Source organism: Neomonachus schauinslandi, chromosome 11 (genome assembly GCF_002201575.2).
Source record: "Neomonachus schauinslandi chromosome 11, ASM220157v2, whole genome shotgun sequence".
Classification (NCBI taxonomy): domain Eukaryota; kingdom Metazoa; phylum Chordata; class Mammalia; order Carnivora; family Phocidae; genus Neomonachus; species Neomonachus schauinslandi.
In genome coordinates this window covers 24,102,150-24,129,668 of record NC_058413.1, presented here as the reverse complement: position 1 = coordinate 24,129,668, position 27,519 = coordinate 24,102,150, and the positions used below count along the sequence as shown (strand labels likewise).

Genomic DNA, 27,519 nt, shown 5'->3' with positions numbered 1-27,519 from the left:
GTAGGCAGAGAAACAGGCAGAGGGAGAGGGAGAAGCAGGCTCCCCGCTGAGCAGGGAGCCCGATGCGGGGCTCCATCCCAGGATCCTGGGATCATGACCTGAGCCGAAGGCAGCCGCTTAACCGGCTGAGCCATCCAGGCGCCCCACCACCTGTTTTTATAAGTAAAGTTTATTGGGACACAGCCATGCTCTCTGTTTATGGATTTTCTATGGCTGCTTTGCATTGCAATGGCAAAAGTTGAGTAGTCCTGACAGAGACAAAGGCAGAATGGTTAGCAAAGCCTTAAATACTTAGGAGCTGGCCCTTTATAGAAAAAGTTGGCCACCTCCTCTGCTGTAGAATTCTGTTGTACCAATGTAGCACATTGTATCTGTTCTCTTGTGGGTGAACATTTGGGTCATTTCTCATTTTTTTTATTTTACAAACAGTGCTTCAGTAAACATTTTTGTTTTTTCGCGATTCTCCCTGGAGTGTGTAGCTGGAAGCGACATTGCTGGGCTGGAGAGCATGGACACCTTTTTATTGGATATTACTAAATCGGTCTCTGAGGTCGATCTCCCAATTTGCACTCCCGCTGGTGGTCCCCGAGACCACCACATCCTTGCCAACAGCCTGGTATTTTAAGACCTTAAGTTTGGCCAGTCTGCTGTGGTCAAAGTGGTGCTTCATTACCGATGACAGTCAACGTTTTTTCCGGTTGTTATGGACCATTTGCCATTCCTCTTGTGGCAGTTGCCTGATCGTGTCCTTTGCCCATTTTCCTACTGAGTTGTTTGTCTTTTTCCTCTTGTGTTGTGAGAGATCTTTATATAACCTGGCTACTAGTCCGCTTGGTTATATGCGTTAAAGCCAGTCTGTGACTTGGTTTTCAGTCAGTCTGGATTCTTTATTGGAACTGTGTTTTAAGGTATCGTCAGTATTAGTTCATCTTGAAGATGTGTGTGGTCTGTCTATACACGTCCATGCACACACACATATATGTAATGTATATGTGTGCACATATGTGCATGCGTGCACACAGATGACTTCTTTTCCATGTGTGAGTTTGTAGGGTTGAAAGGGTGTGAGGCTGAAGAAAAGTAAGTAGATGCCAGCCAGCCCTGTCAGCAAGGTCGATTGAGCACAGATCCCCCACCAGGGTGTTCACGTACTTGTGCAGCTGCCCCAGCTTGGACCAATTAGAGCGCCTTTCCGTCGGAGCGAGCTGATTGCTGCTGACACTTTGGCTGCAAACACGTGACCCACAAGGTCCCAGGGAAGCTGAAGGCCGCCACCACGGGAGGCCGAAGGGTTTGGAGGGCTGCCTTGGACAGAAACCAAACGTGATTTGTGGTTTGAGCTTCCCCATTTTGGTTTTGGCTGAAATCAGACCTTGGTTTCATTCTGATCAAGTTGAACTGTCCTCTGGCCCACAGCAATTGAAATAATTAAAACTTATATTTTCAGGCCAGACTACTTTGGGTGACTTTACACTGGTCCATTATTTTTTTTAAAACCAAGAGCACTGGCTTCCTCTGTCCCTCTGTCTCCTCTGACCTTTCAAGTCAAACTTTCTGAGTTAAATAGTTAAAGATACTAAAAAAGAAAAAAACCCAAAAACCTCTGCAGTCCTTTGGGTTCATGAAGCCCTGTGAAGTCTTCAGCCCTCGCAGCCTTAAATCTGTGTGTATCTTAACAATAGCTCAGTGAAGCGTAGGGGGAAGATGTATCACAAATGCCGTCTTGCAGTTGAGGTCCACCAAGGGACATCACAGCTGACTTGCCCCTGTTACCATCGCAATCTCCGTGCTGGGCCTGGCACCCCGATCTGGTGCTCTTCCTACCACGTATCATACAGGTTGGGCTCAGTTCATCCCCAACATCCAGTATGTCCCCTCCTCATCATCGCCAGTATTGCCTTTGCTGGGAGGGGGCCACGCTCACGGGACCGAGACAGACATGTCTCGGTCATGTCAGGAGCGTGTCTAACACCCCCTGAGCATGTGCTGTGAGTCAGATTTTGCACTGCACGTTTGCTCACATGTCATCTCATTTGATGGACAAATTAATGCTCCAAGCAGGGCTGGCTTCACGGGCCTGTCACCTGCATGGTTATACAGGGCCCAGCTCAGCTTGGAAGGGGCCCTTCTTGAATTTTTAATTTTGAACAGCTGACCCTACATTTTCAGTTTGCACTGGGCCCCACAACTTACACAGCCAGTCCCATCTACAGGCAAAGACACCGAGGCTCAAAGAGGTGAAGTAATTTGCTCAGGATTACACAGCTCATAACTGGCAGAGCTGGGATTGCACTGATTCCTACTTTGCTACTTCATTTATTGAAAATAGAGCTCTGGAATGAGCCTTATTTGAATTGCGCTGCAGGGAACAGGGGAACAAGGTAAATTGTGCTGTGGAAATACTGATCTTCTGTGGAGATTTGCTTGTGTGTCGTTAAGTAGCTTTGCGTTGGCCTCCCACTGGCCAGTTGCCACCCACTCCTTTGAGGGCAGTGACCATACCTGTTACTTGTTTTGAGGTTCTGGAAGTGCCTAGAACAGGGACCCTCACAGGGGTGCTGTTCAGGCTGACCAAGTAGGCTAATGGGCTTCTTTGATTGCAAAGAAATGGAGACCACTGAGTTCACTGTGGTGAGCCATAAAGATACCTGAGGGATTAAGAGGCCGGTCCATAGTTACAGAACCAGAGGAATCCAACACAGCTCTTGGACCATCAGATCATCCCATCACTCCTTGGGTAGCAGAGGTTCACAGATTCCCTGACTCAGCTCCTCCTTCTGGCTTTGCTTCTCTGTGTGTCTTACGCTACCAACCATTTCACACGTGACTCTCCCAGGACATTCAGGTTTTGCCTCAGGCCCTTCAGAGGCACCTGGAGGTTAACCATGTGGAGTGAGGCATCACCTTCTGGCCACACTGGTATGGTACAGAGCGCTGCCTGGTGACTTGGGAGAAGGAGCTTTTAGAATGTGACAGGGTAAGTCTTATCCTGTCCCACTCATTGGCTGGCCAGTTTCCCAGGATGGTCTTTGAGTCAGCCATCTTAGAAATGAGCTCACTGCTTCCTGAGCAGGACACGCTCCTGGCAGGAGAAGGTTCTTAGGGTTCCCGTGAGCTCACTGCTCCCTGAGCAGGACACACTGTGGCTGGAGAAGGTTCTCGGGGTTCCCCTGAGCTCACTGCTTCTTGAGCAGGACACACTATGGCTGGAGAAAGTTCTCAGGGTTCTCAGGGTTCTCGTGAGCTCACTGCTTCCTGAGTAGGACACACTTCTGGCTGGAGAAAGTTCTTGGGGTTCCTGTGAGCTCACTGCTTCCTGAGCAGGACACACTGTGGCTGGAGAAGGTTCTCGGGGTTCCCGTGAGCTCACTGCTTCTTGAGCAGGACACGGTTCTGGCTGGAGAAAGTTCTCGGGGTTCCTGTGAGCTCACTTCTTCCTGAGCAGGACACACTGTGGCTGGAAAAGGTTCTCGGGGTTCCCGTGAGCTCCCTGCTTCCTGAGCAGGACACACTCCTGGTTCCGGGAGTTCTGCATGGGACTTGCTGGCCTCCCTGGTGACCTGCTCTGTTTTCCCTTCACAGCGGCAAACCCTCTGCTTTGTTCCACCGCCCGCTACCACTGTAAGAATGGCCTCTGCATTGACAAGAGCTTCATTTGCGATGGGCAAAATAACTGTCAAGACAACAGCGACGAGGAGAGCTGTGAAAGCTCTCAAGGTAGGAAGCCTCCAAAGCTTTAAAAAAATAATTGCATCACCACACCACAGAAACACCGAAAGCAACAACTATACCCCCTCCAGATACAACAGCCATGTTAATGTTTGCACTTTACCTTGCAGCCCCTCTACCCTTGTTTTTACCTCTAACTCACCTACCATTTTGGATTTCGTATTTCTCCCATATGAAGTATCACGTATATGTTTCTCTTCAAAACCGTAATTCGCCCCGGCTGGGTTGCGTATGGTCAGGATGCTCTACCGTGGTTTTCTAAATTGTTGCATTGTTGGGGCCCACCTGGATTGTTTCCTTCCCTTGCATTACTTCTTCAGGATAAATTCTGCACAGTGGGACATCCGTGCAGTTCATGGCTTACACCTCCACATGCAGCTGTTGGAAACAGTTTTTTCTTTTCTTTACAGGGGTGCTAGCCTGGTCTGTGCCTGTCAGTTTCACCTTCATATCCCGGGCATTCACTGCTGTTCTATTTTTTCCATTTTTTGCTAATTTAGTAGTCATAGAGTGATAGCTTCCCAAATGCTTTAATTTGCATTTCTCTGATTATGAGCAGAGTCAACATTTTCCCCCGTGTGTTTGTTTACTACTTTGTTCCCTCTTGTGTGAATTGCCTGCTCCTATCAGGACTCTTGATCTCAGAGCAATTTTATGGAATCTGAAGGGATGCAGTTGGGGTGATGGGAAGGTGAGCTTTTTAGGGAGTCCAGAAGGATACAGCGGGGTCGTACCCTCCTCTGTTAAAACTGACCAGGCACTTTTCTTTACTCATTGACTTTTTTTCTGGTAAACACGTATTTTTTCAGTGATTAAAAAAATATATAAAGATTTAAAAATGTATATCCCTATTAAGGCATCATAAAAAGTATATATTTCTAATGTTGTAAACTGATACGATCTGTACGCAGTCACTACGCTTTTCACTTAATATCCTATTGCTGTGATTCACCCACATTATTGTTTGTTGGTAGAGTTCATTTGTTTGGACTGTTATTCGGTATTCTTCTGTGTGTGTACCACAGTTTATAGATTGAATAAAATTATAAACCAGAAAAGCAAGAGGAAGGGGGCTAATTGTTTAGCTCATATGTTGGGAGGCAGGATGGATGGAATAAGTTCCGTGAAATTACAAGTAGGTCCTTTTCAAAGTCCTAGCCTTTATTTTTGCTGATGTTTATTATGTTATTAAAAATAAATAAATGAATGAATGAATGGGTCTTACGTAGGCCACTGGCGAGGGTAGGTCACACATCAGAGATTATGACCAGTCCAAGTCTCTATGCCTGAGGTCCATAGACAAGAAAAGATAAAATGTTTATCAACATAGATTTTGCCAAAACTTGTGCAGAGAACAGCTCTGGGAGGTGAATCTTGGGTAGAATTAACTTCTGATTGTCCTCGTCTGGAAAATCCTCTCCTTGAGTTTTCCCTTTACTAGTGATTCTCAAAGTATCATCCCGAGACCAGTATCACCAGCATCATGTAGGAACTCTTTGGAAACACAGAGCTCAGGCTGCATCCCAGACGAACAGAATCAACCCAGGAAGTAAACCCAGCAGTCTGTGTTTTTGAGTCCTCCAAGTGGTTCAAATACATGGTAATTCTGAGAACCACTGTTTTATACTAACTTTAGAGAGGTTTCTAATCCTGTAATTTGCCTGGGAATTTCTTTTCTTTTGTTCTTTTTTTTTGCTTTTTTAGAGAGCATGCACAAGTGAGCAGGTGTGGGGGTAGAGGAAGTGGGTGAGAGAGAATCTCAAGCAGGCTCCACACTCAGTGTGGAACCTGATGCAGGGCCTGATCTCACGACCCTGAGACCATGACCTGAGCCAAAATCAAGAATCAGATGCTTAACTGACTGAGCCACCCAGGAGCCGCTTTCTTTTTTTTAAGAGAGAGATGAGAATTCACAAGTGGGGAGGGGCAGAGGGAGAAGTAGAGAGGGAGTCCCAAGCAGGTTCCATGCTCAGCACAAAGTCTGATGTAGGGCTCGATCTCACCACCCTGATGTCATGGCCTGAGCTGAAACCAAGAGTCAGACCCTCAACCAGCTGAGCCACCCAGGCACCCCTTGCCTGGGAATTTCTAAACTGCTGATCGAATAGTAAGGTGCTTCTAGCCTTCACACAAAGTCAAATTTTTTTTTTTTTTAAAGATTTTATTTATTTATTTGAGACAGAGAGCATGAGAGACAGAGAGCATGAGAGGGAGGAGGGTCAGAGGGAGAAGCAGACTCCCCACCGAGTAGGGAGCCCGATGCGGGACTCGATCCAGGGACTCCAGGATCATGACCTGAGCCGAAGGCAGTCGCCCAACCAACTGAGCCACCCAGGTGCCCCTACAAAGTCAAATTTTTATAAACCAAAACATATGCCAGTCTGTCTCCTATGGCATCTGCCATCAGCTGTGATGGATATCAAGTAGGGAAGAACAATCACTAAGTCAAGGAAGTATGAGCATAGATAGGAGGGCTGGAGGAACATTTTCTGTAAATACTATTTCTTATATAGTTTACTATGTGTTCATGTATCTTAGACTCACCAATGGTGCCGTGAGATGTTCAGCAAAATGACCCCTAAGTCTAAAACTTGGTTTTGGCAGCATCCCCCTACCCTCCACATGCTTGTCCCTGCATTTTGCTGAAGCAGATTTTTTGCTCATCCTTAAGAACCATCTCTCTGATGGCTGGTTGAAGTTTGTATTTCTAAGTCCAGCTCCTTTCTCTCTCTCTCTGCATTGTATTCTTGTATTATAAACACGAGGTGTAGAGTAAGTCAGAGGCGGACACATGCACATGAAGCCCAGCTCTTGGCAAATACATGATGTGAAGCTTCCCTTAGAATCTCAGCTTTGTGCCTTCTGTACCCAAATGACAGCCCTGTGGAAAGTGAGCTCTCAGAAAACAAGTCCCGTCGGGACGTGGGAGACAGCTGTCTGGTGCCTTTTAGTAAGGCAGCCTCCGAGCAAGGGTGCCCGTTGTGGAGAGGCACTGATGCTAGTTACCAAAGAACAGGAAGCGTGCCTTTTCCCCCCCTCGAATCCCACAGATCCTACTTAGTAGCACGGAGCCCAGCACAGAGTGGATTCAGTAAGTGCTGTATACTTTTAGAAAAGATGTCTTTGTAGGGTGTTATGTTATGAAGCTGTGTTTATTTATTGATTTTTTTGAGAAAGAGGGGGAGCAAGCGAGCGTGCGAGCGTGAGCAGGGGGGAGGGGCAGAGGGAGAGGGAGAGAGAATCTCAAGCTGACTCCATGCTCAGTGCAGAGCCCGACGTGGGGCTGGATCTCCCTACTCTGAGATTGTGACCTGAGCTGAAATCAAGAGTCGGGCGCTTAACCCCCTGAGCCAGCCAGGAGACCCAGGAAACTGTGTTTAATTTGTACCTTATGTCGTATTACAGTGTATATGTGTTTAAGCTTTGCAAGTTCAAGTATACACAATCTATTAATAAGTATTTTACTGTTGTTTAAATAGAGTAGATGACTCTGTCATTCCCTCAATGGGAATATGCCCCACAGTGAGCATGAGATGAGAATCTGGACCTGCTGGCCCCTTGGCCGGTCTGCAGCTGCATTCCTCCTAGGATGTGAGCATCCTCCTGCTCTCCATGTGATTCTAGTACCAAAGGCTATGCTTTTCTCTATCATGTAGCTTCTAAACGTAAACTGGCTCCTAATTTTGGTGCTTGAACAAAGGAAAACCATTGTACCAGTGCTGGGCGCAAACCTGACTCGTACTGGGCTTTTGAGAGACTGAGCTTCATGCAGTGTCTTCCTGAAGAATTTCAGAGGCATCTTGACTAGACAAAATATGGTCTTATACAGCACAGGGTTTGGCCCATTGGTCATCCTATTAACAGCGAACATTGATCTAGTCTTAGTATGCACCAAACACCATGCTGAGCACCTTCTGCACATGAGCTCATTTAGTCAGAAAATATCCTATCTGCTTCTGCTGGGCTCCCAGCCCTTGAAAAATGCGTCTTTGCTTTCGATTGATGTGGGAAAAGAAAATTATATTTTATAATGTTTATTTGGATGGAGTGGAGAGAACTGGCCCAAAGACAGGAAATAGGGTGCTTGAAATACTTTTCTTCTGACTTGATGAGGGTATGAAAAAGCAGTGTCTCCACTTTAAAGACACCAGCTGTGTGTGCCTCTCCTCCCCTTCTTGCTCATCCCGATTTAGTCCCCTTCTTTATCCTTGGCCTTTAAAACTAACAACAGACTGTCAGGACTTGGAAGTGGGAGTGGACCGTGAAAGTGCAACCATTCATTACCATACCTTTCTGTTCCATTCGGGATGTAATAGAGACCAAAGAACACTGTGGTGCAATGGATTTTTAATTGGGGATTCATTGATTGGAAACACAGCCTATTTACCAGGCAATTCCAAAAGCAGGCTTGCATGTGGCTTTTCTCTTTCTTAGGAGCACATCTGGGAGTCAGCAGGTACTGCCGGGAAGATGTAGGGTGTGGCCAGCACTCAGGTAGCTTCAAATATGTTGGATTCAATCCTAATTAAACAGATTGATTCTTTTCAACTTTGGATAAATGACCGAATGGGGTAGGCATCCTGCAATGATCCTTACCCCCTGGGTGAAGTTCACACCCTGGTATAATCCCATCCTTTGAATGTGATCAAGACCTTATGACTGGCATGGTTTGTTTTTTTTTTTTAATTGTGGAAAAATACACATAATATAAATTTACCACCTTAACCATTAAGCGTGTAGTTCCATGGTGTTGAGTATATTCACATTGTTGTGCAACCTATCTCCAGAACTTTTTCATCTTGCAGAACTGAAACTCTGTCCCCATTAAACAGCTCCCTGTCCTCCACTCCAACCCCTGACAACCACCATTCAACTTTCTGTTTCTGTGAATTTGACTCTATGACAACACATGCAAGTGGAATCGTACAGTATTTGTCATTCTGTGACTGCTTAGTTCACTTAGCAGAATGTCCTCAAGGCTCATGCATGCTATAGCGTGTGTCAGGATTTCCTTCCTTTTTAATTAAGGCTGAATAATACTCCATCGTATGTCTGTACCACATTTTGTTTATTCATTCACCTGCTGATGGACATTTGAGTTGCTTCCACCTTTTGGCTGCTGTGAACATGGGTGTAGAGATGGCGACTCAATTTGAGTAAAGAAAGTACAGCACAGTTGATTGCCACTTCCAAGATTGGATTAGAAAAGATTTTGGCGTCTGTTTTGCTTGCTCTCTCCTGCTTATGCGGATGGAAGCCGGCTGCCATCTTGCGAGCTGCCTCGTGGAGGGGCTCCCGTGGCAAGGAACCTGGGTAGGGCTCTGATCCAAAGCCAGCGAGGACCTGAGTCCTGTCAGAGGCTGCCTGATGGAGCTTGGAAGTGGCTCCTCCAACTAGCCCAGGCTTGAGCTGTCTGTGGCCCAGACACGCACCTTGACTGTAAACTTGTAAGAGGTCTTGAGGCAGAGCTAAGCCACTCCTGGGATTTGGACCCACGGAAACTGGCAGAAAATACACGTTTGGTTTTTTAAGCCTATACATTTTGGAGTAATTTGTTATATAATAACGAATAACTAATAAAATGAATACCTCTTAAGTGGGTCCCAGTTCTGATTGCTGTCATCACAGAGAGAGCTTCTGAAGACTCAGGTGACGGTGAGAGGGTCGGGCCTGGGAAAGGACATGAGGCACATAGGCGATGCATACATACATGAGTAGCCATCACTCTGTGCACTAAGTAAATGGCAGACACTAGTTTGAGCATCGTACCTGTATGTTCCTATCCAGTCCCACAAAATTCCCATGAGAGAAGGTCCTCTCCCAGAAAATGACTCCCATTTCTAGATGAAGAGCTCGAGGAGCACACGGGTTGTTCGTGGTTCTGTTTTGTCCACGTAACGAGTAAATGGTGAAGCCAGGATGGCAACAAACGAACATTCTTCATGCCACCTTGTGACACTGCCATCTGGTTATCACTCACCCAGGACCAGGAGCTCCAGGTGGTCTGTGCACACCCGGCCCTTGGTCCTGTGAGCTCGAGGGGAAGGCTGCATACGAAGGCTAGTGCATTTCTCCTCTTTTTGTACTCAGGTTTTCCTTTCAGTAGGAAAGACTAATGATGCCTGTCCACCTTCCCACTCCATGAGAAATGCTGGAGAGTTAAGCATTTCTAAAAAAGCCACCAATGCCAAGATAGTTAATTGAGTATTTTGGCAATTGGGTTGCGGTTTCTTTATCTTGCGTGCTGTATCCTGGTGATAATGCTCAAGGAGAATTTGGAAAGCTGGTCGTGAGGTTTGGCACCTCCCCAGAAGCTAACAGTGACAGCTTTGTCCTGTTTCTTCTGTAGAAGTGTGTGTGTGTGTGTGTGTGTGTGTGTGTGTGTGTGTGAAAGAGAGAGAGAGATTGAAGGAGGGAGGGACAGAGAGAGAGCCAACAAGCAGTCCATACTGGTGTTTTGTCAGTGGGCAGGTCATGGGGTGCCTCTATGTGCCAGGGCTTGGGCTGCATACACAGGATACAGTAATGGCCTTGGCCTCTCTTGAATTTTGTCCTCCCAAATTCATACGTTGAAGTTCTAACCCCCCCCCCCCGCCCCCGGTGTCTCAGGATGTGACCTTATTTGGAAATAGGGTCATTGCAGATGTAATTAGTTAAGATGAGGTCCTACTGGAGTCAGGTGGGCCTCTAATCCAGTCTGAGTAGTGCCCTTATAAAAAAGGACACATTTGGACACAGACACGCCACGTGAACACGAAGGCAGAAATTGGGGGTGATATGTCTGTGAGCCAAAGGGCTTCAAAGATTCCCAGCAAGCTAGCCGCAGTTAGGGGAGAGGCATAGAGCAGATCCTCCAGCCCTCGGAAGGAGCCAGCCCCGCCACCATCCAGCCTCCAGAACGGCGAGACCGTAAATTTCTATTGTCTAAGCCATCTGGGGTGTGGTGCTCTGTTCACAGCAGCCCTAGCAAACTCCTGCAGCCCCCAGGAAGCCACACTCAGGCAGGGCACAGCTATGCGCCGAGTGTCGCAGTAGAAATAGGAACAAGGGGGCATGAAGGGCTGGAGAGTGACCAGAGCACCAGGGCTGAGAAAGAAGTGAAAGCCTGTGGTGTGTGAAGGGGATGGTAGTCGAGAATGAGTCCTCGGCAGTGGTGGGGGGGCGGTTGCCACTCTGCCTGCTCTTTGGGGTTGCAGAGCCGCGCTTGGTTCAGAGGACGTCTCCCAGCTAGTATTTCAAGAAGCTCATTTCCTGGACTTGGTGGAAGGCAGGCCTCATTACCCTGGTCTCCACAGCAGTGCTGGAACTGGAGTCCGAGTCAGCACCCCTGCAAGCGTCTGACTGAGACCATCAGCACCTCTGTTTCTAGGACCTGAGGACAGTTGCACTTGTATCTTTCCCTGGCCTGTCCCGATGCCCCAGCCAACCTAAATTCACCAGCCACTGCCTGTGGGTGAGAGCTGGAGCCCAGGCTTCCAATGAATAAATATCTAGCCCCAGGAAGGAAGAATTAGGGACGGTGATTGCCGCTTGCCCTACCCTCTCAAACACCGCAAAGAATGCAGGAGAGCCGAGGGAATGCAGCAAGATAAAACCAAGTGACTCAACAGCCAAAGATCATTTCTAGAGAAATCGTGGAGGGCATGAGATGGGAGAATACTAGTTGTTACTGTACTTTTTCAAGTGTGAATGGAAAAGACCTTTCTATATTTAAAAAAATAGTAGTCTGCATTTCGGGGATCCAACCCAAAATGTCGCAACCTCCAATTTGATGGGTAGTCAGTATTGACTACAAAGCTTTGGCCACCAAGGGATGCCAAGAGCTATGCTAGACGGGCCCTAGGAAAGAATCATCACCGCAAAAAAACTCATTTGGCTTTGCTTAGAATAAAGCTGCTGGAGGTACTATTAATGGCAGGATTGCGGGAGCCTTTTTTCCCCTTTTAATTTGAGAGTTTGAGAGCCCAGCTAGTCTGGGAAAGGCAGAGATGCTGAGTTCGTTGGAAGAAACAGAAGGAGGATGGGAGACGTCTATTGCCGTCTCTCTGTACCTGTGGGGCTTTCTTCTTCATAATTGAGTGTTTGCATCACAAAAGCTTCCTTTCCTTGAACTGAACTGTCCCTCATTGAGAAGCAAGTCGGAATGATTCTCCTCTCGAGACTGTAATTGCTTCCTGATCTCACAGCCCCCATGGTAATCTTCAGAGCTATTTCTTTAAGCTCCCCCATTCATTGCTTGCACACATCCCCCTTCTCTTGGCTCTTCTGGCTTCCGCCTCCGTCTGTCCATCTGTCCCCCCCTCTCCTTGGCATGTGGGGACGTCCAGTCTGGACACCTGAGACAGTGGACCCCATGTGGGGCTTACTGCCTCTCTGCAAGTCTGCTTTGCAAGTTTTTGGAGCTGCTGCTTGATTATGCAGGGGACATCTGTCTGTCCCATCTGTGGACAGCTTGTGGCCCTCAGTTCCCCGTATCCCCCCCTTCCCCAGCACCCTATTACTTTCCTAACTCTTCTTGATACTCATTCGCACAAACTATTCGCAGAGTGCCTCCTGTTGCCTGGCCCCCACCCAGGTTCTGGAAGAAACACACAGCTAGATCAGATTAAAATTGCTCCCAGTCTGCAGGGGAGAAACAATGCCCTGTAGATAATTACCCGAGAGTGTGATAAATGCTATAGCAGAGGACTGAGTAGCTCGCCGTGGGAGACATGAGGGCATGACTGGGACAGTGAGGAATGACAGTTTCCCTAGGCTAGTATGGCAGGACTTCAGAGAAGAGAAGTCTCTGCCCAGTCTTTAAGGATAAATAAAAATGGACCCAGAAACAAGCAGGAGGTTGGGCATCCAGCCAGAGGGGGTAGGGCAGGAACAAAGTGTGCATATGTGTGTGTGGGGGGGTGGGGGTGCGTGGTGGGGCGGGAAGCTGTCAGGGTGGGTTGGAGCCGGCCCGTGGAGACCCGCTCCCTGCATGCTTCCCTTGGAAGGTAGAGTCAGAGGAAGACAATCAGGGGAAATGAGATGCTCAACCCTGATAAGGAATTTCATAGGAGGGGCTGATTATCATTGCATACAATGAGAATTCTGATTCTCTGTGGCTCTTCTTGGGCTCTGCTATCCCACCAAGCAGAAGTCTAATTGAGACTTGGGGAAACTATAAATAATAGATTCTGTGAATTCCCCAGGATGAGAATTGTTTGGGAGGGTTGATGACCATAGGCTGGATATTCCCCATCCCCTACCCTTGACTAATAGCTTGAGTGTCCTTCTCGGGTTATGCAGTCCTGTGATTATCTTTCTTTTTTGGCCCCAATGTGGTTATCTGAGAACTCTGGCCTGTGAAAAGTGGAAATGTGCCCTGATGTTGCAAGTATCTTGTCACATTCTCCCAGATGCTCCTGGAGGACCTCTTTCTCATTTTCTCCTTGTTGCTGTATGGAAACTCGGCAGGTTATCAGGCTGGTTAATCTATGGTTCTGGAATGCCACAAAATGACACAGAGCCATGTTCTCTTTCCGTGAGTTTTCTTCCTTGAGATCTTGTCCCTTCTGTAATCACGTGAGCTGCTCAAATTTGTACTGGTAATCAGCTTTTATTGAAGGTCTTCGGCAGGGAGCACTCTGCTAGGTGCTGTGAGAAGTCAAGAGAATTCCTAGGAGCTGCTCTGTTCTCCAGTAGCTTAACTTTCAGTTGAGAGAGAACCCAGGAATGCACAACCACCCCTTTGACCAACACTACCAACTTGAAGAATGTTGCATTAACCCTTGCATTTGAGAGTATGAATTAATGTGCTCTGTATTCTGGATACCAACACATATTAGATATGTTGTATTAGCTGCCCTAACCTGAGCTCCTTCCCGACTGTGTACTCCACTCACGACCTTTGGAAGGACCAGCCCTCCATGCTCCAAGACTGTTCCTAACCACCTAAGCCACTGTGGACCCAATGAAGCATGGACACATGACTCAAGGCCAGTCTGTTCATGGGCTGGCCAGCAGCAAATCAGAATGTCTCCCTTAAACTCAGATGCTCAGGGCTGAGTCAGCCTTAAGAGGCTGAGCAAGCATGGAAGGACAGGGCACGGCCACATGGAAGCCACAGCTGGGAAGGTCAGAATTCAGAGTAGGGGTGCACGTCTGCCTGGAGAACCTGCCTAAGAGGCCACAGGTGGCAGCACCCCAGATAGAGAAGGAGATAGTGTTGGCTTTATTCTGTATGGCCCCCCAGTTCTCTGCCCTGGTTCCCATGAGGCCCAAGGCCTCCGTCTCCCAGAGTAAACCTTCCCTTCCACATGAGCTGACTCAAGTGGACTGCAGGTGATAATCAGCATCAGCCATTCCTTGAGTCATGGAAGGCATATGTTTCGTATTCAGACAAGCAGCAGGGAACAGGAAGATGGGAGAGGCAGAGAAAAGAGGGAAACATGCAAATTCCTTGGGGACCTTTAGAATCCACGTCAAGTGTTTCTTCCCTGATTTTTTCCAACATGAGGTTCTTAAGTTTGGAAGACTGGTGGTGGTCCGGGAACTCCATATTAGTTAGGAGATTGGCTAAGTACAGTGGCTAAAATAAGGTAGAGGTGATATTTTCAATAAGTGCCTTAAATAAGATGAAATCTCTCACATATTACACCCCAGAGATGAGCGGTCTGGGCCAACAGGGCGCTCGGACCTCCTCAGCGCTCCCAAAGCTGCTCCAATGGCCATGAATCCCAGACGTTGGAAAGAAGGAGAAAACCGGGACGGGCCACTTCATCTTTATTCATAATCCAGTGACCTCAGCATAGTCACCTGCCCACAGCTAGCTGCACGAGAGGCTGGGGCATGTATTCTTTATCAATGCGGGTACTCATCTGCCCAGCTAAAACTCAGGAGTAAATGTTCTGAGAGGCAGAAGAGGAGATAATGGGTGCATGTTGGGGGAATAATGAGCCCGTGTCTGCCACGGATTTTTGCAAACTGAGCCAGGAGATCGAGGCTGCTTTATGCCAGTAGCCTACCCTGGGCAGTGGTTTTTTGCCTTGGCCACCACGAGACCCCAGACTCGTGTGAGTGGCATTAGTCACGCAGCCCAAAAGAGGACGCTCAGCGTGCACTTTGCTTCCTGGGCCTCTCAACCAAACAAGCCTGAGTATTCTGGGGCAGCCCCTCGCCATCCCAGGTGCCTAACTGGAGAGGCACTTGACATGTTTGTTTCTTCTTTCATGGACTCATTTATTGTACACCTGTTGTGTGATTCTTTGAGAGCCAAGCTTTTACCTTGATCTTGGAGTTTGATCAAGGCGATAGTTATTCTTCAAATGACAGGAACCTGACTTGTCATTTGCTTTTTTCGCAGAAGCCAGTGGGCCTCAGATCTGGCTCACTCTGCATCTGAAGGAAATCTCCAAGGACAGATGTTTTGTCCTCACTGGCTGATTTGTTAGGCAGCCTTTCCCGTGTGGCTCAGAACGTTTTATTTATTCATTTTTCCGACTGTTTTGGTCTACCAGTGCCTGCCTGCTTCCCTTCTGGAAATAGGCTGTGTATACGGGGAAGTGACCGCATGGTTGCTCCCTCCCCACCTCACACATCTCCATGCTATCCACAGCGAATGACTTCTCTCTCTCTTTCTCCCAACTGCAGTGTGGCCATTTTAAAGTATGTCCATAAATTCCTTGCCATTCTTCTCATCAAGAACTGGAGCCCCTGTCCCTTCCCCTGGACACTGGGCCAGCGTTTGTGACTGTTTTGCCTAATAGAGTGTCGTAGAAGTGACACGCTCTGTGACTTCCACGGCTAGGAAGGCAAAGGGAGTGCAGCTTCCTCCTTGCTCTCTGGAAGAGTCCCTCCAGAAAGCTTCAGCTGCCATGTAAAGAGTCCACCTGCCCTCAGGCTGCCATATTGTAAGGAAGCCCAAACCAGTCTACACAGAGAGACCATGGGGAGGCCCGTGGAGAGAGAGCAGTGTCTGTGCAGCCCCCACACGTGAGACCCCAAGCCAGAACTGTTGCTCCTTTCCTGAATTCCTGAACCACAGAAACTGTGAGAGATAATCAAAGTCATTAAATTTGAGGATGATTTGTTATGCAGCAGTAGCTCATTGGAACCCCATTCCATCGGAAGGCATCTCTCTGAGCCATTGATTGAGCCGCTGATTGGCCCGAACCCTTCACTGGGCCCCTCAGTTCCCAAGAGAGCTTTCATGTGGTCCTTGTGTTCCTGAGTGTGCTCTCGCACATGGTGTCAAACACGTAGGCCAGAAAGGCTGCTCACCCCCAGACTCTGCTGTGTCACGTTTTAGTCACACGAAGCTACTCCTGGTCACCCCACAGTCACATCCCCCAAGCGTGATCACACTTCAAGTGTGATCCATGGAGGGTGTGTCAGGTGCTTCTCACAGAAGCTGAATCCTAATCCCTGACCCACAGAGACCTGGGGGACCTTTATTTTCCCTGGCCAGCCCTGTGCCAGGCACGGAGGAGAACATTAGATGGGAGAAAGTCAAAAGAAAAGAAAAGAGTCCATCAGGCTTTGGGTGTGAATTTTAGGAGCAAGACCTCTCCTACCCTCACCTTAGCGACTCTATCAGACGTGTTCACGGTACAACACTGAGGAGCTCAGACTTGGCATGCGGTCAGGCAGCAGCTCTACCGGCTAGTAGCTTTGTGGCTTTGGGCCAGTGACTTAACCACTCGGAGCCTCTTCAACACCAAGGTGACAAGCCCTGCCTCCAGGATTGCGGGACGGAAAAGCGAGAGAAGGCTGCCGAGCACTTAGCTCCAAGCAGGTATTCCTAAGTGTGGATTGCATTCCCTGTGGGTCAGCAGCTTCCCCTGTACAACCAATCACCATGTAGCTGCAGGCCCAAGCCTTTCCCTCTCTGGAGGAGCACTAAATGTAGAAGAATCACGTGACCTCTCCAGGGTGCTCGGCTTCTGCCAGCTCACAAGGTTTTTCTCCTTCCTGCCTCCCACAAGGACCCGGGCTACAGGCTTCGTTCCATCTGGCATCTTGCTTCCTGGCCTGACAAAAGTGGAAGTAGCCATGGAACATTCCAGAGGGTGAATGTTCAGATACAGGAGGGGGTGGAGCAGACCTTCTACTGGCGAGGCAGAGATGCTCAGCGAGGGGCCTCCGAAGTGTCTCCATGATAACGTTTCTCCGGCTACGTCCTTGGAGAAACTGTCTTACTGGTAAATAACAGAAGTGAATCTGACATCAGCCTTTGTTCACTCAGCAAATATTACTGAATCTTAGGTACCTGAAATGCACCACTGAGTAAGAAAGGCCCCTACATTATGAGGTTCTCTCCATTTCTATGGACCGGCACTGGTTAAAAAGCTGTGTGTAAATCTTGATTTGTGTGGAGGACATTTACTTTGATTATTCAGGAGCAAGAACAAAGATTTGCCTTCTGGTTGCAAGAGTGATCTTTTAGAGCAAAAGTGGTGAAGTAGAATTTGGAAGAAAAGGGAGAAAAAAAAGTCTCTGGAGTCACTGATCATCCATTCTAGACGATCACACTCTGAGACATTTGGAAAAGACAAGTCACCTCAGACTAATTTATGGCGTGTTTTCCATTAGAATTGCAAAATTCGCACAGAGGGTGTTAAAGTACGGCTTCACGTCATATTTAATACAGGCTATATTTAAAGCTGGAATATGACCTGAAACGTGAAACAAAAACTAGAAGGAACTATACTAATTTGCTGGATCCTCAACTAAGCTTGGTTCTGCTCTTGTCTTTTTTTTTGCTTCCATCCTTGTTCCTTATTATTTTTCATTAAAAGTGCTTTGTTTACACTTTGCAGTATCAGGGACCCTAAGGTTTGTTCTCAGCCCTCCACTCCTTTCCCAGCATAGGATACCCCCGGCCACAGGGGTTTTTAAATATATTTTCTCCAAACAAGTGCTTTATCAGTTTTACGATTTGCAAATATTTTCTCCCATTCTGTGGGTTGTCTTTTCCACTTGCTTAATGGTATCTTTTGTAGCACAAAAGTTTTTAATTTTGGTAAAGTCCAATGCATGTGTTTTTTTCTTTTGTTGTTTGTCTTTTTGGTATCAGATCTCCTAAGTCACTGCCTAATCCAAGGTGCCAAAGATTTATTCCTACTCTTTTTTTCCTAAGAATTTTATAGTCGTGGCTCATACATTTAGGTCTCTGATGCGTTTTGAGTCTGTTTTTATGTGTGGTGTGAGGGAGGGGTCCAACTTCATCCCTTTGCCTGTGGATATCCAGTTGTCCCAGCCCCTTTTGTTGCAAAGACTGTTCTTCCTCCATTGAAATTGTCTTTGTACCCTTGTCTGCTTTGCTTTTAATAAATACACTACCTAGACTCCCTCAGCTATATTTCTAGTTTGGAGACAAATTCACAAGTAGCATGTGACAGTCCTTGTCTTCTAGGGATTTATGTTCAGAAAGAAGATGAAGCTGTGTGATGATACAGCAAACGTTTTTTTTTTAAGTGGTCAGATCCTCCCTCTGGATGATTTCATAATACCACATTCTTCTCCTTCATAAAGGCCGTGTAGTCGCCTTTGCCAGAATAGTGATATTTTTACCCCATCGGTGGTGGTAGTTGTTGCCATAGTCGTAGTAAGTGGGGTCTGTCCCGTGCGTGTTTACTATGTGCCAGGCACTTCTCTGAATGCTCTGTATGAACCGTGAGAACCCCAGGAGGCAGTAACTATTATCTACATTTTATCAACAGGGAAAATGAGGCCCAGAGAGGTTAGTTCATTTGCTCTGGGTCAGTCAGCCAATAGGTGAAGGGTCAGATTTGAATCCACCACCCCAGCTCCAGACACCAGCGCACGCTTTGACTCCTTCAGCAACGAGGCCGAAGTGCCTCTCCCATTTGCTGCCCTGTGCCCACTGCCCAGCACATAGTTGGCACTCGGTAACCATATGCCGGATACACAATGGGATGAAATGAATAGATGGCTAGAGGAACAATCCAGACAGAAGAGCAGGGGCCAAGGGAAGGGAGGAGTGATTTATGGGAGCAAATTAGAGGAGTGAGATCCGTGCAGCTGGCCTAAGTTGAGCATGCTGCTGAAGCAGAGGTGCTCCGAGGGAGAGGGATCACCGCCTCACTATGGGAGGAGGGGAGGAGGAGTGACGGGTGGTGCAGCACAGGGGCGAGGCTGGGGTGCAGACGTTGCAGCCCATGGCACAGTGTGCGTAGGAACAGTATGGGCATGCCATCGAGTAGGCGCATACTCCTGGGCATCCCACGGCATCGTGGACAGGGTGCTGGCCTGGGAGGCTCCACTCCGGGGCTGCACGGCCGACCAGCGAGGCCTCACCGTGGGTCTGAGGAGAGGGTGCGGCACGGGGATCCCATGATTATCGTTCTGGGGGGAAATTGCCTGGTATGGAATTCAGGAGGAGTGGTATCTGCCAGCAGTGTTCCAGCAGGGAGGGCAGGCTCTTGTGAATGAGCGAAGCGTGGTGGGCTGTCAGAGGTGAGTCAGGCTAGGAATGCGGAGCTCTTGTACTTCTCTCCCAGGACGTAAGCCGAAAAATTTCCTCCGGCCTGCAGGGCTGAGAGCGCAGCAAAGCCAGGAGACCGACTGGCTTCCTGGAGAAGGCAGTGCCTGCCCCTGTGAACCCGTGAAGAGAGAGCAGCGATCACTAGTCTTAGTAAACACTCACTGCATGCTGGGCTCCAGGCATGAGCATTTTATCCCTTACCAGAATCTATTGAAGAAGTTCCTCCTATTCCCCGTTTTACAGGGAAGGAAAATGAGGTTAGGGAGCTGGTGGGATTTTTGCATAAGGTGATTGTGATGGTTGAGTTTATGTATCCCTTCAGCTGGGCTAAGGATGACCAGAGAATTGCTGAAACGTTTCTGGGTGTGTCTGTGGGGCTTGTTTCTGGAAGAGGTTAACGTTTGGATCCATAGAGTGAGTAAAGCAGAGGGCCCTCCCTGGTGCAGGTGGGTCTCACCCAATTCATTGAAGGCAGAAAGGCAGAGGAAGGGCAGATTCACTCCGCTTGAGCTGAAACATCCATCTTCTCCTGCCTTGAGACTTTGTGACATTGGTGCTCCCAGTCCTTGGGCTTTTAGACTCAGACAGGGATTTATACCCTTGGCTCCCTGGTTCTCAGACATCTGGGTTTGGACTGGAACTGTACCACCAGCTTCCCTGGGCCTCCAGCCTGCAGAGGGCAGATCATGGGACGTCTCAGCGTCCAGAATCACCTGTGCCAGGGCTTCGTAGTGTAAACATCTATGTCTGTCTGTCTGTCCATCCATCTGTCTGTCTATCTATCTATCTAGTCTCCTATTGGTTCTGTTCCTCTAGAGAACCCTGACTGTCCAGTCATCCAGTAAATGGCAGAGCCTGGGTTTGAAACCCACACTCTTTTTTTTTTTTTTTAAGATTATTTATTTATTTATTTGAGAGAGAGAATGAGATAGAGCATGAGAGGGGGGAGGGTCAGAAGGAGAAGCAGACTCCCTGCTGAGCAGGGAGCCCGATGCGGGACTCAATCCCGGGACTCCAGGATCATGACCTGAGCCAAAGGCAGTCGCTTAACCAACTGAGCCACCCAGGTGCCCCTGAAACCCACACTCTTGTGACCTCAGAGCTGAAGTTCTTCACTACTATGGTCTAAAGACACAATCCCTGCCGCCCTAGGATCTTGCCGTTTAGTTTGGGTGACCAGGTGAACAAACTGAAAACAACAAGGGAGAAAGTGAGGGGCTCTGGGTGAACCGCTTGGGGATGCTGTTCAAGATGGAGCTGTGGCCGAGAAAATGGAGGCTCAGCGTGTGGCAGAGAATGGAATCAAGGGTCAAGGGCAGGCATTTGTGGCCAGAACCTACCTTCACAGTTGAGAGTTAAGCGCTGATGAAGTCGCCTCTCCAAGACTCCGTTTTCTCCTCTGGAAATGAGGACCAGACCCATCTCCTCATTTATTGTGACTCTCCAATAAAATAATGTTGTGAAGGGCTTAGCGTAGGGCTTGGCACGGAGGAAGCACTCTGGATCAAGAGGCTGCCGGGGGTCACGGTCGCTTCGTGACTACTGGTGCTGATCTCATTGAGGCACTGTCTTAGATGCCGGACCACCGAGCAGGAAGGAGTAAGACCCAGCCCCAGGCCTCGAGGAATTTAGAGGCCAGTGAAGGAGATATGCAAGGGAATAGATCATTCCCGCACTGCTCCCACCTCTGCGTATGCACTCCCCACTCCCAGATTGTTAGTACTCAAGCCAACATTGTCAGATGAGTAAACATCAGTGAATATTTCAAAACGTGGTGTGAATTGCACGACGCGAGAATTCTACCCAGTCCACAGTTTGGGAGGGTTGGGTTCAGCTGATGGGGGCCAGGCTCGCCTCCTCCCTCCAAGCTGGGTTCAGGTTTGCTCCACCTGTTTCTCTTTCTTCCGGGAGACATGGGCCACCCAGGGCATGTTTTTCTCCTGGCAGTGTTAGAAGTGCAAAAGCCCATCCCCAGCTGTACGAGCACATTTTAAGGCTCTGCCCGTGGCACACACTGTGGCCCCATCGGCCAGAATAAATCACACAGCCAAGCCCAGGCTCCATGGGGTGGGAAATCCGCTCTGCCTCAGAGAGCAAAACTGCAGGGTTACGTGGCCAAGGGCATGGGTGCGGGAAAGGGGGGAAGAATGGGGAACAGCAACGTATTTTACACCGAAGTTTGGAGGCGGCGGGTGGAGGGAAGGTAGGTTCTGGCCACAAATGCCTGCCCTTGACCCTGCAGATGTCTCGATTTCCAGGATGCCTGCCCAGCTGTGGCAGAGCACTTCCCTCCCCACCTTGACCCTCCGAGCCTGACACCCAGACTCCTACAGCGGCCGTCAGAGAGCCAAGCTCTGACTCCAGCCTGTGCTGCCATTTACCGAGTCTGCCTCCAGCTCGTTATTTACACAGACTGTAAACTAAAGCTTAACTGAAAATTACTGTAAGTGCGTCTGAGTGAAGCCGGCAGCTGGACCCTCACAGTGGAAAGCAGACTAAATAAAGGCGGGGGGCGGGGGAGGAATAAAAAGAAGAGCCGCAAATAAAAATGTCAGGGAATGCTTAATTCTATAAAGGTTAGACGTCTGCCTGCATAACCGTCCAAAGCGGCCGATGGCGATGGCAGAGGACACTGGCCTTCAGTTCTGTGTATGTGTTTATCTGGTGCCTGTCACCGTAATGGCCGCAAGCACTATTGGTCGCAAATTAATTTTGCTTCGTTTCTTCTCTTTCTTGGCTCTACCCTGACCACCACCTCCCCTGATAACGAAGGAAACGTATCAGATCATGGCAGAGACTCGGACTTTGAGAGGCAGAGTCCACCAAGGGAAACACGGACAAGCTCTCTTATGTGCCCGGCACTAGCCTAGATGTTTTTTGCGCGTGTAACTGACTCTTCTGATACTCACAACAAGCCTGTAAGATGGGTCTTCCTGTTATTTCTGTTTCACAGATGAGGATAGCGATGCCCAGAGGGGTCTAGTGAACTGGAACAGTCCCATGGCGTTGGAGTGTGTGGCGAGTTATGTAACCAGGGCCCTCCTGATTGGGCTCTGCAGGGTGGTGTTTGGGAGTTCTTTAGCCGTACTTGGGGTGAAATCCGAACTCTTTACCTTGGATGTTCCCACTCCCAGGCGGTCTCCAGTCACATCTCCTGTCTGCTGGCCCGAGCCACACAGGTCGCATTTTTGTGTCTTAGGCATGCCGAGCTCTCTCCTGTTTATGGCCTTTGCAGGTGCTACCACCTCTGCCTAGACCCCTGCCCCTACAAGGAGCATGGCCTCCCCGGCCACTGTGTCTCAGCAGGCTGTCCTCCCCTTGGCCTTCATACTCTTGATCACGGCGTCCTGTGTGTTTCTTCAGGGCAGTTCTTAGATTTGTGTGTCAGTGATTGTAAGTCTTCCGTCTGGTCTGCACTCTCTCTGCAAGCAGGGCTCATACTTGTTTATTCAGCTCTGTGTGCCCAGACTCTGCAACACAGGCAGGAGGCTGCTTCAGAGCATGGGCTCTGGAAGCAACTCCCTGGGTTCAAATCCCGGCCCCGCCGCCTGCTGCACACTGTGTGACCTTAGGTCCATGACTGTATCTTTCTGTCCTCTGTTTTTCCACCTGTAAATGGGGATAATAATCGAGTTATTATGGAGAGTGAGTGAACTAAGCCGTAAAAATGCTTATAGTACAGTGCCCAGTCTGCAGTAAATACCGTTGTTCATATAATTATTAGCAGCACATAGTAAATAGTCATGTAAATTCTGTAAATCCTTTTGGTAGAATTGGGCAGGTGATTTTGTTGGTGGAAAAGGATACTTTCCTACTCACCCATGGGTAAGAGGATTCCAGGCCACGAGGAAGGTGAGGCTGGTGGGCTCTGCGGTCCTGTTCCGTCCCCTCCGACAACCCCACCGATCCGATCTGTGATGCCAGTTCAGTCCCCTTGGGAGGCATCTGATGGAAGAAGCTGCAGGCTTACGCTGGGGCCCAACCAGGGACAGAGGAAGCCAATTTGGAGCTGCCGTGGCAGACTGTGCCTACTGACCCATGCGTGCCATGCCTCTGCTGTCCTTTCTCTTACAGAGCCTGTTTTGTACATTTCGGTCCCATTTTCCATTCTCGTCCTTGCCTTCGGCCTCCGAGGCTTCAGCAGGCTCCAACTGGAAGCTTTAGAACGCTCCCCTGGGGGCATCTGGGTGGCTCAGTCAGTTCAGCGGCCTGCTCTTGGTTTCAGCTCAGGTCAAGATCTCAGGGTCCTGGGATCCAGCCCCGCGTTGGGCTCCTCGCTCAGTGGGGAATCTGCTTCAGGATTCTCCCTCTCCCTCTGCCCCTCATCCTGCTCACTCACACACTCACTCTCTGTCTCTAAAATAAATCTTTAAAAAAAAAAAAAAGAACCCTCCCCTGCACTCCATTCCTTTCTTCTCCTCCCTTCTGGGGCCTCTGCTTCTGGCTCCTTCCACCCACCTCCACTAGCTTCCCAGGGGCACGGCCTCACTCTTTGGTGCTCACGCCTGCTGAGAGCAGGGTTTTCTTTCTCCGAGAGTAAGTTATCCTAGAGACCCTACCAGCCTCATTTCCCCTACTCCCAGCTTCAGGGAAATGGGGGAAGCCTGGTTCTCACAGTGTCAGGAAGAGGAGGCTGGTCCCCAGAGGAAGCCAGCTAGCTGTGGACTGTGGCTTCGGGGCAGGGCAGTCTGGTGCCCAGGTCATCCCCTGGGGCTGTCAGCCTTGTTTGGGCTTTCCAGTGGAAGCTCATTAACAGATCCAATAACAGGGTGCTGGGTGGTCTGAGTTGCCCTTGGGTTTCCATTCCCAGGGAACTCCAGTGCCCCTGCTGTTCTGTGGCTTGTCTGTGACTTTAATTTCCTTTTTAATTTCTGTTGAAAGGAAGAAAGAACTCTGTGGAATTTACAAAGGACTTATGTTGTAACACCAGTGGGTGTCTTGAATGGCTAAGTAATTTGCGTCACCACCCGGCGTGAAACCCACTGCAGAGCTGATGGATCTTGTGAGCTGGGTTCTGTAAACAAAATCGTGCAGGAGCAGCCTGGAGGAAAAGTCACGAAATGTGCAGGTGGTCATCTCTGGTGGTGGATCATTGGGGACTTTTATGTCTGGTTTTAGACAGTTTCCATTTTTTTTTCACATGGAGCGCATTACTTTCGTGTTTTGAAAGAAAGATGTACATTCAAAAATAAATAATACCCATGCCCCTGAACACTTGATCTTGTGAGCTGAATATATAGAAGACTAGAAAAATGACTCTTGGAAGCTAAATATACAGGTTTTAAAGCCTATCTTTGTTTTATTATTTATGCTAAGGAAATAGTAATGTAATAAAACTGCAGGTTTGCACGGGAGGTGGGGAATGGTTGAACAGGGGTTTGAAAGAATATCACTTACGAATAGTTTATTGTGAAAGGTAAAATCAGGAAATAAAATCATACCCGAGAAGAAGGGGTTTTTGCAGTTCCATTTTTAAATGCTACAGTACGTGCTGTTTAACCCTGGGCTGGCTCCTTAAGTTCTCTCTGCCTCAGTTTTCCCATCTCTAAAATGGTATAAAATAGTCCTGGCCCATAAGGTTACTCTGAGAATGAAATTAATTCATGTTTGCAAAACTCTGAGAACAGGGCTGGCGTATAGCAATTACTCAGTAAAATGGTTGCTGCTGCTGGTTTACTCTTAGTGTGATAGTTAGGCTTTGACTATATTTTGTGCATTTTTGTCCATCTTAGAAGTAGCAGAAATAGTTAACGATAGTGAATTAGGGAACATGGGTAGAGTTCTCACCTCGTCTGAGCCACCATGCTCCCTTCTTGATTTAGAGGATCTCATTTGCTCCTCACATCTACTCTGTACCATTGATTCTGTTACTATCTTCACATTATAGATCAGGATGCAGGGGCTCAGAGAGGTTAAGTAACCTGCCCAAGATCACACACCTTGTAAGTGCCTCCTTGCCCAGGTGAAACCGAAACGCCTTGCAGGGCTGTGGCACGCAGGTGCTAGTTTGATCGTCTAGGCCAGGGCACCCTTGAGCCCAGACTGTGAGGCATCCAAGCTTTCCTCTTTGGGCCCCTCCTGCTGTGCTGTCGTTCTCAAGGTCTCAGCCCCAGTCTGAGCGCCTGCTTCATGCCAGCCACTCTGCTGGGTCCTTTGCACAGAGTAACCCCCATGATCCCCCAGTGAGGACTATTGTCATTATCCTCACTTTGTGGTGGTGGCAGCCAGTGTGTAGAGACTCACCCAGGTTCACTCTCCTAGAAGGCGCCAGAGCTGAGTCCAGGTCCAGTGCCCATGCCCCCCTTCCCCTTCGTGACCTGACTCTCCCACTCTCCCCCCTGCCCTGCTGGTGGCCCCTCTCAGGAGGCACTTTCCAGCCTGCCTCCGGGATCCACACTGAGCCTTGCAGGTCTCAGCTCATGGAAGGCCGGGAGACAGAGGGACTGCTCTTCCCACTTGAGCGTGAGGCACTTAGGAGGCTCTCTGAGACACTCCGGTCTTCCTGCTGTGCTTGCCCTGCCATCCAGGTCAATTTGGGTTTCACTGTGGGTCTCTTGCCTTTTGACACAAGTGAATTGCAAACAGTGAGACTGGGCGCAGAGGCAGCCGCGTTGGAGACTCGCTTGGGGCTCCGAACCTTGCTCTGGATGAGGACAACCTGCATCAGAACCTTTTCAAACCCGGGAGAGTCGGTATTTACATCAGGTGAGGGTTTCATAACATACGGAGATGGGAGCTGCCTGGCGGGGAGCCAGCCAGTTTGTGAAATCCCTACTGTTTAGTTGCCCTGTGGCTGGAGGGCATTCTACAAAAGCAGGAGAGGGTATCTGACTGCATTTTTGTGCTTAGTTAGTGAATGAAAATGCTGTCCCTATTATTGGGGAGATTTGCCTTTTTCCCCCCCAGTTCTTTTTAATTGTGGTAAAGTATACAGAACATAAAATTTGTGATCTTAACTGTTTTTTAACTGTACAGTTCAGTAGTGCTAAATATATTCACATTGTTGTGATGATTTGCCTTTTGAAATCCAGAAAAGAAAGCCAAAAATTATTTTGTGCAGGGAGGTAAAAACAAGCATATATTACTTCCTTGACCATCCTCGACTACTACTGACATTGGACTGGTTACCCACGTTTGGGTCGTGCATTCCAGTTTGCACAGTCTGTCCCACATCTTGCCTCCCTGACCCTATTTGGGGAGTGGGGTGGGAAGGGTGAGGGCCCAGGGAGGCCAAGGTGTGGGGCAGCTTTCTTTCAAACATGTTCTAGCACCATCTAGTGTCTGTGGGGCCTTATGCCAGCCAGGGCGAAGGCTGTTGGATTTCGCCGGCATCCGGTGGTGGCTCTCTAAGCCCAAAAGCCTTTAAAAGAGCACCGAGGAGATGTTTGTCTTTGTAGATCTGCCAGTATTTTTTTTCCGGCTCTGATCCCTTGGAAACTTGCTGCTGAAATCCGTTTTGTTAATAGTCAGAACAGTTTGTCCCTTTGAAGCTCAGACAGGGTGAGATTAGTATGAACCTGATATTAGGCTATTAAGCATCAATTTCGTGGATCTATTTATAGAGGAGAGCTGAAGACAGACAATAAGGAAGGCTGCATTGAGGGGCCCCCTTTGCCAAGTCTACCCATTCACTGGAAAATGTGACCCAGTCACCAGTTTTTGTGCGAGAGACGAGAAAAAAGAAAAAGTGTGTGTGTGTGTGTGTGTGTGTGTGTGTGTGTGTGTGTGTGTGAGACACATCCACTCTTCGGACGATGTGTGGTTATTCTAATAGCAGTCATAAGAGAAAGAATGCAGTGTAGCTACACCTATATAATTCTATGTGCCCAACATTCTTCTAAGTGCTTTATTATGTGCCCATTTTATAGATGAGGAAACTGAGGCACAGAATGCTTAAGTAATTCGGCAAAGGTCACAGAATCACAGTCAGTGTGTTGTGATAGAGACATCTCTAAGGGCTTGGCAGCACCTGGGTTTTAGTCAGGGTCCCAGGTCATGGTGCCTTTCCATTGTTGTCCTTTGCCCTTGAGCTAGCTTCTGGTGGTGGCTGTGGTCTCTCCTATCCACGTGTCCTTTCTGGTGTGGAGCCCCTCACAGCCCCGTGCCCAGAGAGGACCCGGGCAGCGCTTGTTATGCAAACAAACCATTTAAGCTTGCTTGGGGTTGGGGGCCTGTTTGAAGGAGTTCCTAAGTAGAAGCCCGTGGGAGCCTGGATGTGGAGGACAGGGCACCAGTTTGGAGTCAGCAGGTCTGATTCCTGTCCTCGGCTCTGTCCCTTACCTACCACGTGACTGTGAGCAAGTGATTTC

The 27,519-nt window shown here is 48.6% G+C and overlaps 1 protein-coding gene across 1 annotated transcript in view; it reads left to right on the top strand.

Annotated features, from left to right (window-relative positions):
- LDLRAD3 (low density lipoprotein receptor class A domain containing 3) overlaps positions 1-27,519 on the top strand; it is a 153,869-nt gene that overhangs the window by 48,728 nt on the left and 77,622 nt on the right. The window contains exon 4 of the mRNA XM_021684906.1: positions 3,583-3,717. Coding sequence (XP_021540581.1) covers positions 3,583-3,717 — 135 coding nt within the window. The remainder of the gene's footprint in view (positions 1-3,582; positions 3,718-27,519) is intronic.